Source organism: Typopeltis vanoorti, chromosome 12 (genome assembly GCF_054136105.1).
Source record: "Typopeltis vanoorti isolate ZY-2024b chromosome 12, IOZ_Tvanoo_1.0, whole genome shotgun sequence".
Taxonomy (NCBI): domain Eukaryota; kingdom Metazoa; phylum Arthropoda; class Arachnida; order Uropygi; family Thelyphonidae; genus Typopeltis; species Typopeltis vanoorti.
In genome coordinates this window covers 8,168,143-8,180,531 of record NC_143560.1, presented here as the reverse complement: position 1 = coordinate 8,180,531, position 12,389 = coordinate 8,168,143, and the positions used below count along the sequence as shown (strand labels likewise).

Below are 12,389 nucleotides of genomic sequence, written 5' to 3'. Positions count from 1 at the left end.
TTGACAAGTAACAGACTGATTTGGAAGAAAATTGTAGATAGGAAGTTAGTAATGATGTAAATTTTTCATGTAGTACTGTCATATCCTGTACACCCCTTGAGAGTACATGGTAGGAATTTGATGATGATGACTAATTTCTCTCTTATTCCATATGAATTTATTCAATTGACTTCTTACCATACCAGCTTTGTTGATTCTGTTGTCTATTTCCATATTTAATTTACCATCTTCACTAAAAATCGTGCCTAAGTAGCCGAAATGTTTTACTCGTTCCACAGGTTCCCAGTTCACAACACAATTGACATTTTCGACAATTCTACCTATTTTCATTGTCTTTGTCTTTTTAATGCTGACCTTCATACCATATCTATTACAACAGTTATTCAATTTAGTCAGGGACTCTTGCAAACTTGTAGCGGATTTATTTAGAAGTATAACATCGTCTGCATAAAGCAAAGAGCTGACATTAACATCTCCAATTTTGATATCATGTTTAACACTACTTTCCTTCATAATGTGATTCATATAGATAATGAATAACAGAGGGGATAATGTACATCCTTGTCTCACACCAGATTTAACATTAAACTATCTTCCTGTACTTCCTTCAATTCTAACTGCCGACTTACAACTCAAATACAGACTAAGTATTGCTTGATATAATGCCCCATTGACACCATATAACTGCAGCGTATTGAATAGCTTCTCTCTTGTCACCTTGTCATTTGCCTTTTCCAGATCGACAAAACTTAAATACAGACCTTTTTTATATTCCCATGCTTTCTCAACTATTTGTTGTAAAGTGAAGATCTGATCCTGACAGCCTCTATTTGGCCTGAATCCAGATTGTTCTTCACCAAGCTTTTCTTCCACAATTCTTCGCAACCGTTTCTCAAGTATGCTTGCATAGATCTTGCCAGGAACACTCAGTAGGGAAATACCCCTGTAATTCTCACATTCAGTTTTATTTCCCTTTTTATATATGGGTACTATTAGAGCTCTACTGCAATCATCAGGAATTCATCCCTTTGTCCAGGCTTTCTGAACTATGCAGTGCAGCCACTGTAAGACGTTTATACCACTATACTTCAGCATTTCTGGTTGAATATCATCTACTCCTGCTGCCTTTCAACATTTCAACCCTTTGATGGCTTTTTCTATTTCAAGTATGGATATGTATTCCTGACTCTATGCCTGTTGAGTGTTTTTTACCACTGTGCTATCACTGCTTGTTTCATTTAGCAATTTTTCGAAGTAATTACTCCATACTTCAAGGATATCTTTTTCTCGTGTTTTCATGTAACGTTTATCATCTCTAACTCCTTTTATGAACCATTTCTATGCTTCTTCAACAACCTCAGAATATCTTACCACCTTCTTGATATTTATTTTCTATGTTCTTGCCAAAGTTCACCCATGACTTTTGTTTAGCCTAGTTTTACACAGTGTTTAGCTTTCTTATATTTGTCTCTGTATTCTCTAAGAGCACAAGCTGACTTATTTGCCAGGAACTTTTGATATGCTTTCTTCTTTTCCTTCACTGCCTCTTTAACTTTTTGTGTCCACCATGGAGTTCTGATTTTTCTATCCTTGCAGACAACCTCACCACACGCCTCTCTGGCTCAATCAATCAGGGTTTTCTTGAAGGCTTGCCACTGAATCACCAAGGTTTGGTTCCTGTTCTCAAACTCTTTCATTTTTTCTTCAATAATCTTTGTGTATTTTAGTCTACAGTTCACATCTGAGAGCTGCTCGACTTTTATTCGCTTTAAAACTTTATTACATGTTATTCTTTTCAATACGAAATTCAATTTTATTCTGCACAAGACTAAATAGTGATTGCTTTCAATTTTAAAAATCCTGTACACTCTGGTGTCCTGCACCAGGAGAAAACATCACTATCAACAATAACATAGTCAATGAGACTTTTCTTATCCATTGCCTCTTCTCTCCATGTGAATTAGTGCACATTTTTATGTTGGAACATGGTGTTAGTAATAACCAGTCCATGTCCTGAGCAGAAATCCAACAAGTATTTGCCATTATTATTGGCTTTGCTCTTGTCTCTAAATTTTCCCAAAATATTTTTGTATGTCTGACAATCATTTCCTACTCTGCTATTTAGATCCCCATAAGAATATAGAAATTAATATCAAGAAGGTGGCAAGATATTCTAGATTTCCTCCATTTCTGAAGAAGCTCAGAAATGGAGGAAAGAGTGCTGTAAAAGGAATTAGAGATAATAAAGGTGACCTGAAAACAGGAGAAAAAGATATCCTTGAAGTATGAAGCAATTACTTCGAAAAATTGCTAAATGAAACAAGCAGTGATAGCACTGTCGTAAAAAACACTCAACAGGCATACATATCCATACTTGAAGTAGAAAATGCCATCAAACTTGAAATGTGGAAAGGCAGCAGGAATAGATGATATTAGACTAGAAATGCTGAAGTATGGAGGTATAAAAGTCTTACAGTGGCTGCATTTCATAGTTCATAAGGCCTGGACAGAGGGATGAATTCCCGATGATTGGAGTAGAGCTCTGATAGTATATATAAAAAGGGAAATAAAACTGAATGTGAGAATTATAGAGTTATTTCATTACTGAGTGTTCCTGGTAAGATATATGCAAGTATACTTGAGAAACATTTGAAAAGGATTTTGGAAGAGAAGCCTGGTGAAGAACAAGTTGGGTTCAGGCCAAACAGAGGCTGTCAGGATTAGATTTTCACTTTACAACAGATAGTTGAGAAATCATGGGAATATAAAAAAGGTCTGTTAAGTTTTGTAGATCTGGAAAAGGCATATCACAAGATGCCAAGAGAGAAGTTATTTAAAATGCTACAGTTGTATGGTATCAATGGGGCATTATATCAAGCAATACTTAGTCTTTATTTGAGTTATAAGTCAGCAGTTAGAATTGAAGGAAGTACAGGAAGATGGTTTAATGTTAAATCTAGTGTCAGACAAGGATGTACATTGTCTCCTCTGTTGTTCATTATGTGGATCGCATTGTGGGGTAGAGTGGTATTGGGCCTAATATCGGGATTGGAGATGTTAATCTCGGCTCTTTGCTTTATGCAGATTATGTTGTACTTCTAAATAAATCTGCTACAGGTCTGAAAGATTCCCTGACTAAATTGAATAACTGTTGTAATAGATATGGTATGAAGGTCAACATTAAAAAGACAAAAACATTGAAATTATTAACTGCATTGTTAATGGAGAACTTATAGAACAAGTAAAACATTCCAGCTGCTTAGGCAAGATTTTTAGTGAAGATGGTAAATTAAGTATGGAAATAGACAACAGAATCAACAAAGCTGGTATGGTAGGAAGTCAAATGAATAAATTTATATGGAATAAGAGAAATTAGCTAAACACTAAATTAGCTGTATACAAAACAGAACGGCAAGTTCTGACACAGCTCTCAGAACTTGCAGATCTGAGAGTTGTGTCAGAAGCAACACACTTGAGTAAAGACTAGAGACTGCAGATATGAAAGTCCTGAGAAAGATTAGGGGACATGAACAGACGACATCAATGGCAATGTCATATTAAAACGAGGATATTAGAAAAGAACTTAACATTGTCAGCATCCAGGACTGCATTAGCAGAGTTAATCTCAGGTGGTATGGACACTTAAAACAGAATGGGAGAGGAAAGATTAGTAAAACAAGTTGTCTCTGCAGGTTGGCAGGAAAAAGACCCAGAGGAAGACCAAGATATAGGTGGATTGATACAGTAAAAAGTACCTTAGAAGACCGAAATATAAGATCTGATAATATTGTAGCCTTGACAAGTAACAGACTGATTTGGTGGTAAATTTCACCATGCTGTCTAATTGTGCTTTCTAAAGGAAGTTTCTTACTCCATGTGCACATACACAAAACAGAATACTCTGATTTTTGGCTGATCTGTATTTGAGATCACTCAAATCTGTTTTGATGTAATGATGTAAATTTTTCATGCAGTACTATCATATCCTGTATACCCCTCGAGAGTATATACCAGGAATTTGATGAAGACGACAAATTAAACTTTAGCATTCTTTATACTTCACTTTATTAAACTCATGTGCATTAATCATCAATGACTACATCTATAATTTGTATAAGAGATGATTGGATGAATCTTGTTTATAGTGATGTGGATGGTAGGTGGGGCATTAGGCAGAAACTAAGGGGGGAGGAGAATCATCTGATATCACTGTTCAGCAGAAAACAGGTAGGAGGAGTAACTGAAGAAAGTAGAATCTGTGAACTCACCTTCCTTAATTCTGACATGACCAAGCATCCAAAATCCACATCTTTATAAAAGAATTGTAGAGTACTGAATGTGGAATGTAAACAAAAGGACAAATGGTCTGTAAAGAACAAAAAAAAAAATTCAGTGACTGTAAATCATACTTCTTTGGTAGCAGTGTTCAAATGCAAGCAATATGGTATGAACTGCATTCTGAAGGGATGTGCCTAGAGAAAAAATGGTCAAGAAAAGGAGCAACAGATTTGAGTGATCTCAAATACAGATCAGTTGAAAATCAGAGTATTCTGTTCTGTGTATGTGCACATGGAGTAAGAAACTTCCTTTAGAAAGCAATTAGACAGCATGGTGAAATACAAAACTGTTCAAATGGAAAGATATTTTCCATGGGCAACATTGCGTAAAATAAAACTCAGATTTTGTGTCTCTGATTCCATATATCAAAAGGTGTACATGATAATCTGATGTGTTATATCGAACTCTTTGCTTAAGGAAAATATGCTAGTCCACCATAAGATGGTCATGCAAGAGATTTATTTTTAGAGCATAGTTAAGGACAACTGCTTCCAATGAGGTGAGAAATCAAGTTCAAGCTTCAACATAAAGAATAAGTGATATGCAGAATGCACTGGTAACTATTCACTATGAACGCTCATTAAATGTGGTCTTGCATATATTCACATATCGGCATATGCTTATGATGATCCATAATCAAGCTTTGAGCAGACAAGCACATAGTATGATTTGTATCTCATAGTGGAAAATAGGGTATAAAAGATGTTCAAGTGATCTCTGTTTTTTTTTTCCCCCTCTTAATTGACAAATATAAGGAATGAAAGCTTCATGTCAAGAAGGGTTGCTACTGGGATAAATGATTTCTTTCAGCCAACTGGATCAGGGTGAAGATTTTTTGGAAGAGTGTACACACTCTTTTTTCTGTAAACCTAAACCCATTATTGAGTGCCCACAAAGTCAGATGATTAACTTGTTGCAGTTCTCTATCAATTATCCTCATGTTACAGGAATGACTAATGAAAAAAAAAAAAAAAACACATAAGAAACTGAGCTTCCTTTGATTAAAACTTGGGAACTTATTTTGTGCAATAAACATACTTAAGCTTTCATTTAAAATGAAAATGACCAAGATTAGCTAAGTAGATTTCTGAGAATACAATGGCAAAATTTCAAAAGTAATTAAGTATATATAAAATTTACTTTATTTAATATATTTGTACATTTAATTATGCTTACCTTTACCAACATAAGAAATGATACCACAGCAAAGAAAGTGTGAAGAGCTGCCAGAATGAATAAAAGTATAGCAACAGCACTATTTGAGTTGATATAAGTGACAGCCATGATGAAGCCACTGAAAAAAACAAAACAAAACAAAAATGCTATATCTTCATTTTTAAGATCTGAAATGAAATATGGAAATCTGAAATCACTTTTGCATTAAGGGAGTTTTATACAATATAACATTGAATATGTTTGTCAAAGCTTGAAGAGAACCATCAACAAATATGAAAATGTGATTCACAAGATCATAGAGAAACATTTTCTTCCTCCTTTCCAGGCTTATAGGCCAAGTGGCCTGTTCCAGACTCAATTCCATCTTTTTAAGGGTCTTCCTCTGCATCGAGTACCTTTTGGGTGGTAATTTAGAATTGTTTAGGTATTCTGCTTCTATTCATTCTTAGTATGTGTTCTTTCCATTTTTCTCTATAGCAAATCACTGTTTCATTTAGGGAGGGTGTAATTCTAAGTTTTTTTCTGATTTCACTGCTTTTCATTTTGTCCATTATTGCGACTCCTTCAGTTCTGTGCAGAAATTTCATTTCGGATGATTCAATTCTTCTTTCATCTGCTTTTTTTTATTGTCCATATCTCACTGCCATGCAGCCATTTTGAAACGAAAATCAATACATCATTTATAAGGAATAATTCTATGCAAAATATTTAGTTTAATCAAATAGTTTCTTCTATTTAAACTACAAAAATGCTGGGATAATTACCCATATATAGCTTTTATTTGATGTCTTTCTTAAAACTGATAATGGAAAGCTTTGATAATGACAATGACAGAATAAATGTGATAGGAGATATAGAAAATGAAACAAACAAGCCTTTTTTTCTGACATTGAAAAAATATGACCAACTTGGTGGGACACTTAAATCCTAATTAACATTCATGTTTATAGTGCAATATACTAAATTGATCATTTACTATAGCAAAGTTGATATTTTACTATAGAGATTTCAAATACTCTGAAAACTTTCAAACCAGTAAAAAATTAGATAAAATAGTTATTTATAATTCACTGAAATATTACTTAATATAAATTTTTGATAGTAAAAAAAGTTCTCAATTGGAAAGCAAGTAATGCAATTTAACATCATTTGTTATTCATAAAAAACAACAACAACACAACTCATTTCTGTAACTGAAGCACAATGATACATAGAATGGTATCTTGCAAGAATAGCTGATAATTATTTCAATAAATATTTGAAAACATTGCTAATTTATAGATATTTAGCATAATGATTTTCAATACAAGCATTTGAAAATAGTGCAAAAATAATTTGTGTAATATCATGACATGAAAGAAATATTTTCTCATTTTTCTGTACTGATTTGAAAAATAAATGACAGCAAATTTACCATTACTAAATAAATTCATTGATAGGCTGATCTCTTGTCACATTTCAGAACATATATTTATTTTCACACACACAAAATTGGTTTTCTCTTTGAGAACAGACAATAAATGAACTGTACAGCAAACCTATGATGAAAATTCATAGTAAAATTATATACTTTAAGTCAAGTGACACAAAGGTCTCTCTGTTACAGTTAATCTGCTCATGGCTCTACAATTACCATTAAGGGATTACTGCAGAGAAGGGTAAATACATGATAAAAGACAGACAGTCACTCATGTTTTGATCTTCAAAAATTGCTAACATGGTTTGTGTATTTCATCCACTTCAGCCAAAATGCTAATGGAAAGCAAATGGTTTACATTTTGGAATTCAGTCATATCAGAAGTGTTATCCTAGTTTTGAAGATGCTATAATAGGAAAGAATTTTGTTGACAGTTCTATTTAAGAGATTATGGTGAACAACTTACTATCAAGCAAGTGGGAAGGCTTATGTGTTCATCACACATGTCGATTAATTTTAACAGTACAGATGAGAACACAGACTGATAAGAAAATAACTATTTATTAACTTATTGCTGATATTTTGGTAGTATTCTATCCAGCATCTTCTGAGCACAAAAAATAGTTTGTCACAGTATGCGAGACAACAATCTGGTATAACAACGGGACTAGTTTGAACAATTATAACATACAACACAAAGACTAAAGTCCTAATTAGGTACCATCTATGTTAAAAAAAAGAAAGAGAGAAAGCAGGTATATTAATTTGGTCTTAAGATGACTGTCTCCCAAATCTTTGGCAAATTTATACAGCCATACTTGCTGAGGCTTGGAGTATGTTTTAAGGCTTCTGTTGATCCCAGAAACAACCTCTATGACTTATAAAAGCTTCTATGCAGCACCTTTGTTTTTTTTTCCAATTGATCCTGTGTGCAGGGATATCTAAAGCATGGTCTGCTAGACCTGACTTGCCACAAATATAGTGCCAGATGTATTTTTTATGTTCATTGAGGCAGATGTCCACAGTTCTTCCTATCTGTCCAAAGTAAGATAGATCACACGAACAGGGCACTTCATTACTCCTAGATGTGATAAAGGAGAGATTCTGTCCTTGGGTGAAGGGATGAGAGTTGCCAATTTCATATATGGTTTAACTGTTACTATCCCATAAACATCAACTACAAACCATATTTAATCTGCACGTGAAATTGGCAACTCTCATCTGTAACATATACATATTTACATAAAAAATATGTATATTATTTTCTTACAGACTCATTTACTGAATTAAATGCTGTTTTGATAAAGGCATCAAGTTTCATTTCTTTTAACTGTTGCAAAGCAACATTGTTGCATACAACAATGTTGCATGAGGATTCCTGCTATGTAAGTAGGATGACTGCAAGAGATGCTAAAGAAAATTTTTTTCTCCAATGACATGTCTCTTTTCATATCTATTGTTTGATTTTTTTTAATCAGTTATCAAGGATATGCATATTACTCTAACGGACTGCTTTTATTTAATACTATTTAAGGAAATAGTGTGTCAGAATAAATAAACTCTATTGTAATAAAGACTGGAGATTGCTAGAAACAAAAAAAAAAAAGGAGGGGAGGGGAGAAAATATAGTTTGGCTTCATTAAAGAAAAATACAAAACAAGTATCTAAGTAAAAAAATTAAATAAATTGTTTTTTTAATATTATCAAATTTTAACTTTATGTAAAATATTACCATGATCCAAAATTTGGAATGCCTACTGCATAGATCACTGACAGCACAAACTGGAAAAAGAACACGAAGAAGAACACCATAAAGTTGAAAGAACTGTCACTCCTGCATTTAAAAAATAAATAAACAAATAATGCTATAGGTTAATTTCAATATTGAATTTCTGTTCACAGGAATTCATTTTAATGAGTCTGAAATATTAATTACATATTCTACTTAAACAAAAATAATTTTTCTTTTCATATCCATTCAAGTATAAACAGATGTTGAGTTAAAAGTATTGTTTATAATTCACCTAGTGGTTGATTATCTCATGTTTACTAATGCCTGAAGCATCAGGAATAAAAAGGCAATGAATTTTTAGCATTAGTGAGACCTAGATAACAGTAGAGGATATCCTTTACAGAAAGAGAATGTAAAGTAATGGGTACAACATATTCAGGGAGGATAGACAGAATAGAAAGAGTGGGAAACTATTGCCAGTTATTGCAGAGGAATTAAATTCACTAGACAGAGATTCCTAATAGTGGGAGTAATACAGACAGCTAGTTCAATGCTGTTTAGTATAAGAAATGAATAGGGAAAAATATGTAGTTATATGCTGCTACAGTTCACAGTCATCTGCAGAGGAATGAACTGCATAAGCAGATAAACCTTGTGGACACAAGTAGAATGATCATTATGGATGGTTTCAACTATTAGAACATTTGAACAGCCTTCCTCATGAAATGTTCTCTGGTGCTACAATCTTCAAGCTTAATTTTTAATTATAAAAAAAAACAAAAAAAACTTCAAGCTGTTCTTGAGATCCAGTCTCTCTCTCGCTCTTTCTTAATCTCTTTCTATGCATGATATGAACTGAAATTGAAAGACTAGCCGGGCAGCAATCAAAGAGAAAGGAGAAGTGGGGAAGGATGGTTGTGTTCAAAATGTTTGTGGATAGTTTGATAAAATTGCAATTTTGATCTATAATCAAGACAGTAAGTAGTATATGTAGTATTGTGGTTGTTATTTTTGAGATGAAGAAAAAATATGAGCACTACATACAGTTCATTTTCACTATAACAAACCATTGATAAGTCCCAATTACAGCTCTGTAGCTGCAATGTTATGATAAACTATCAAAAAATCTCAGATAAAGTCTCATAGGTACAAAGCTATTTGAATGAAATTCATTAGAACAAAATTTATCCATTACAACAAACTATTCCTATAGTTCTTATAAGTTTGCTATAGCAAGAACTACTGTATGTGCTTCTAGATAAACTTATGCGTTGGTTATACATAACTAAATTTTTCAGGAAATGACAAGGTATACTAAAACATTAATTAAAAACTTTAATCAATACCTTCCTATATTTCAGCAATGTTACATTGCCATCTTCTGGGAAGATTAAAACCATGATATATGCATGCAGGCACGAACAACGAATAAATGAGGCTGAAGAAGACAACTAGTGTTGGTCCTAGAGTCCAAAAGGTGCCCCCCCCTAGTGGGCTAAATTGGGTTGTCTTGGCTGTTGGGCTAATATTTTAAGGATGCAAGCTTTCAAAATTTGGGTCGTTCTCATGCACCCAAATTTGTTGAGATTTGGAAAGATTTTTAGAGCTGAGGCCGATTCCAGGAACAATTTTTCATATTTATATCTGCTACGGTGTAGTAAAATGGCTTTCTTCCAGCATATTCTGTGGTGGGTATTAGTGCATAGCAAGTCCTGAGTGGCTGTATTGGTGAAACCAGAAATCTGAACATAATCTTTGTGTTCAGATATCCTGATATTAGCTGTCCTGCCTGTTTGGCCATAGTAGGACAGTTTACAGCTGCAAGGGAACTGGTATACTCCAGGTAAGTCTAGGGGAAGTGGCTGGTCTTTGATGGAGCGGATAAGGGATGCTACTTTCTTATGTGGTTTGTAACAGGTAGTCAGGTCATCTTGCGAAATATAGGAAGGTATTGATTAAAGTTTTTAATTAATAGTTTAGTATACGTTGTCACTTCCTGAAAAATTTAAAGTCATACTGTATGTGCTACATCAATAATGGAACAGATGAAAAGGAAGAGCACATTTTTTTGGGATTTCCATTATCTTGCATGAATCAACCAGCCATCTCAAAGAATACTTGAGAACAAAAGGAAAGTGCTATTACTATCTTACAAAAGATGGGAGCACCCCACCCTCATTTTGCAAGATTTGACAAAACTATAGTTTTAGAGCTCAGAGGATTACTTGAATGGTGAATAATGACAAGATAGGAGGTTATTATTCCTCTTCATAAGGCTATGATTCGGCTGCATGTTAACTATGTGCCAAGATTTGGTCACCTGCATTAGAAACTAGTGGAGAGGATTCAGAGACGAGTGACCAAGCTAGTGATGGGTCTGTGGAATGATCCCTATTAGAACAGATTGAAGGTGTGTGGGTTGCAGAGTTTAGTTGACAGGTAGAGGAGAAGATATATTATAGAAACTTATAAGTTACTAAAGGGGAAATTTTTCAATACATGAGTAGGGGATGAACAAAGGTCACATCAGGAAATTGTCTAAGAGTGTGCAGACTAGGTTCTTTACTTGCAGAATAGTGAATGAGTGGAATGGATTGCCAGAGGTGGTTGTGAGTGCCCAAACAGTGAATAAATTTAAGGAGATGGTTTCAACTATTAGAACATTATATGATATATCTATGTGAATGACAAGTAGTGTATCCATATAAATAATTTATATTCTATTTGCCTCACCTCCCCATTTCAGAGATGTCACTGAAAATGAGATGAAATATCATGGAAGCATTAAACTCATTCTCTGTGCCATTTTTATTCTATTAAACATTCAATGTATTCAGGTTTTCACTGTTCACCCTGGTTTCCTGATAAAATTAGTCTGGGAGTAGAACTGGTGGGAGTAGATTGGATTAAAACAATACTTTAAAATTAGGATAACATAAATAACTTATTGCAAAGGAGATCCATTAATTCTCAACTTACCTGAATGCTTTGTAAAGGGGTCGAAACCAGCAAACAAATGATAAAGGTGTAAAAAGTAACAGTGCCAAAAGTGACAAGCCAAAGACAGTTCCATTTTTGTCAGAAAACAGAAGAGCCATAGCACCAAGCATGTTCAGAAACAGAACACATACATAAACTGCAAAATATTAAAACACCACTTTTATATTATTTATACATATATATAAATAAATATTGAAATAACATTATACAAATATATATATACACAGGGTTACCCAGACATAACAGGATAGTTTCCAGAAAACAATAGTAAGTGTCGCATAACAAGGGGGAAAACTTATGCTAAAGACAAACACATGCCATGACACTACCTGATATTTAGATTAAATTCTTTACAAGGTATGTATTTTTATTTATTTTTTTTAAAATTTGTTTTATGAAATGGGGAGACTGATTGGTCATGATTAACTTTTCATATCAGATTTGCTGATGATTTATAAACTTTTATTATAGTATCATGTTGATCAATAACTCCTTTATCAGCCTTACTGATAATCATATTAGGGTTATTGATGTGAAACATCTTTATGTGCACAAGGGAGAAATTGTTGATGGAGTAACTACAATGACAGTTGCATGCAGTACTAGTATAAGCATCAATGGTTCAACAGTTGATTTCTCAACTATTTGTCTTAAAGTGAAAACCTAATTCCAACAACCTCCATTTTGTCTAAACCCAGCTCGTTCTTGTCCAGTTTCCCTTCCACA

The 12,389-nt window shown here is 33.6% G+C and overlaps 1 protein-coding gene across 2 annotated transcripts in view; it reads right to left on the bottom strand.

Annotated features, from left to right (window-relative positions):
• The window catches only part of LOC150100565 (secretory carrier-associated membrane protein 1-like), a 138,618-nt gene that overhangs the window by 64,736 nt on the left and 61,493 nt on the right, over positions 1-12,389 (bottom strand). For both annotated transcript variants that reach the window (XM_090402138.1, XM_090402139.1), the window contains exons 6-8: positions 11,643-11,799; positions 8,664-8,765; positions 5,515-5,632 (exon numbers count right to left, since the gene is read on the bottom strand). In XM_090402138.1, coding sequence (XP_090258264.1) covers positions 5,515-5,632; positions 8,664-8,765; positions 11,643-11,799 — 377 coding nt within the window. The remainder of the gene's footprint in view (positions 1-5,514; positions 5,633-8,663; positions 8,766-11,642; positions 11,800-12,389) is intronic.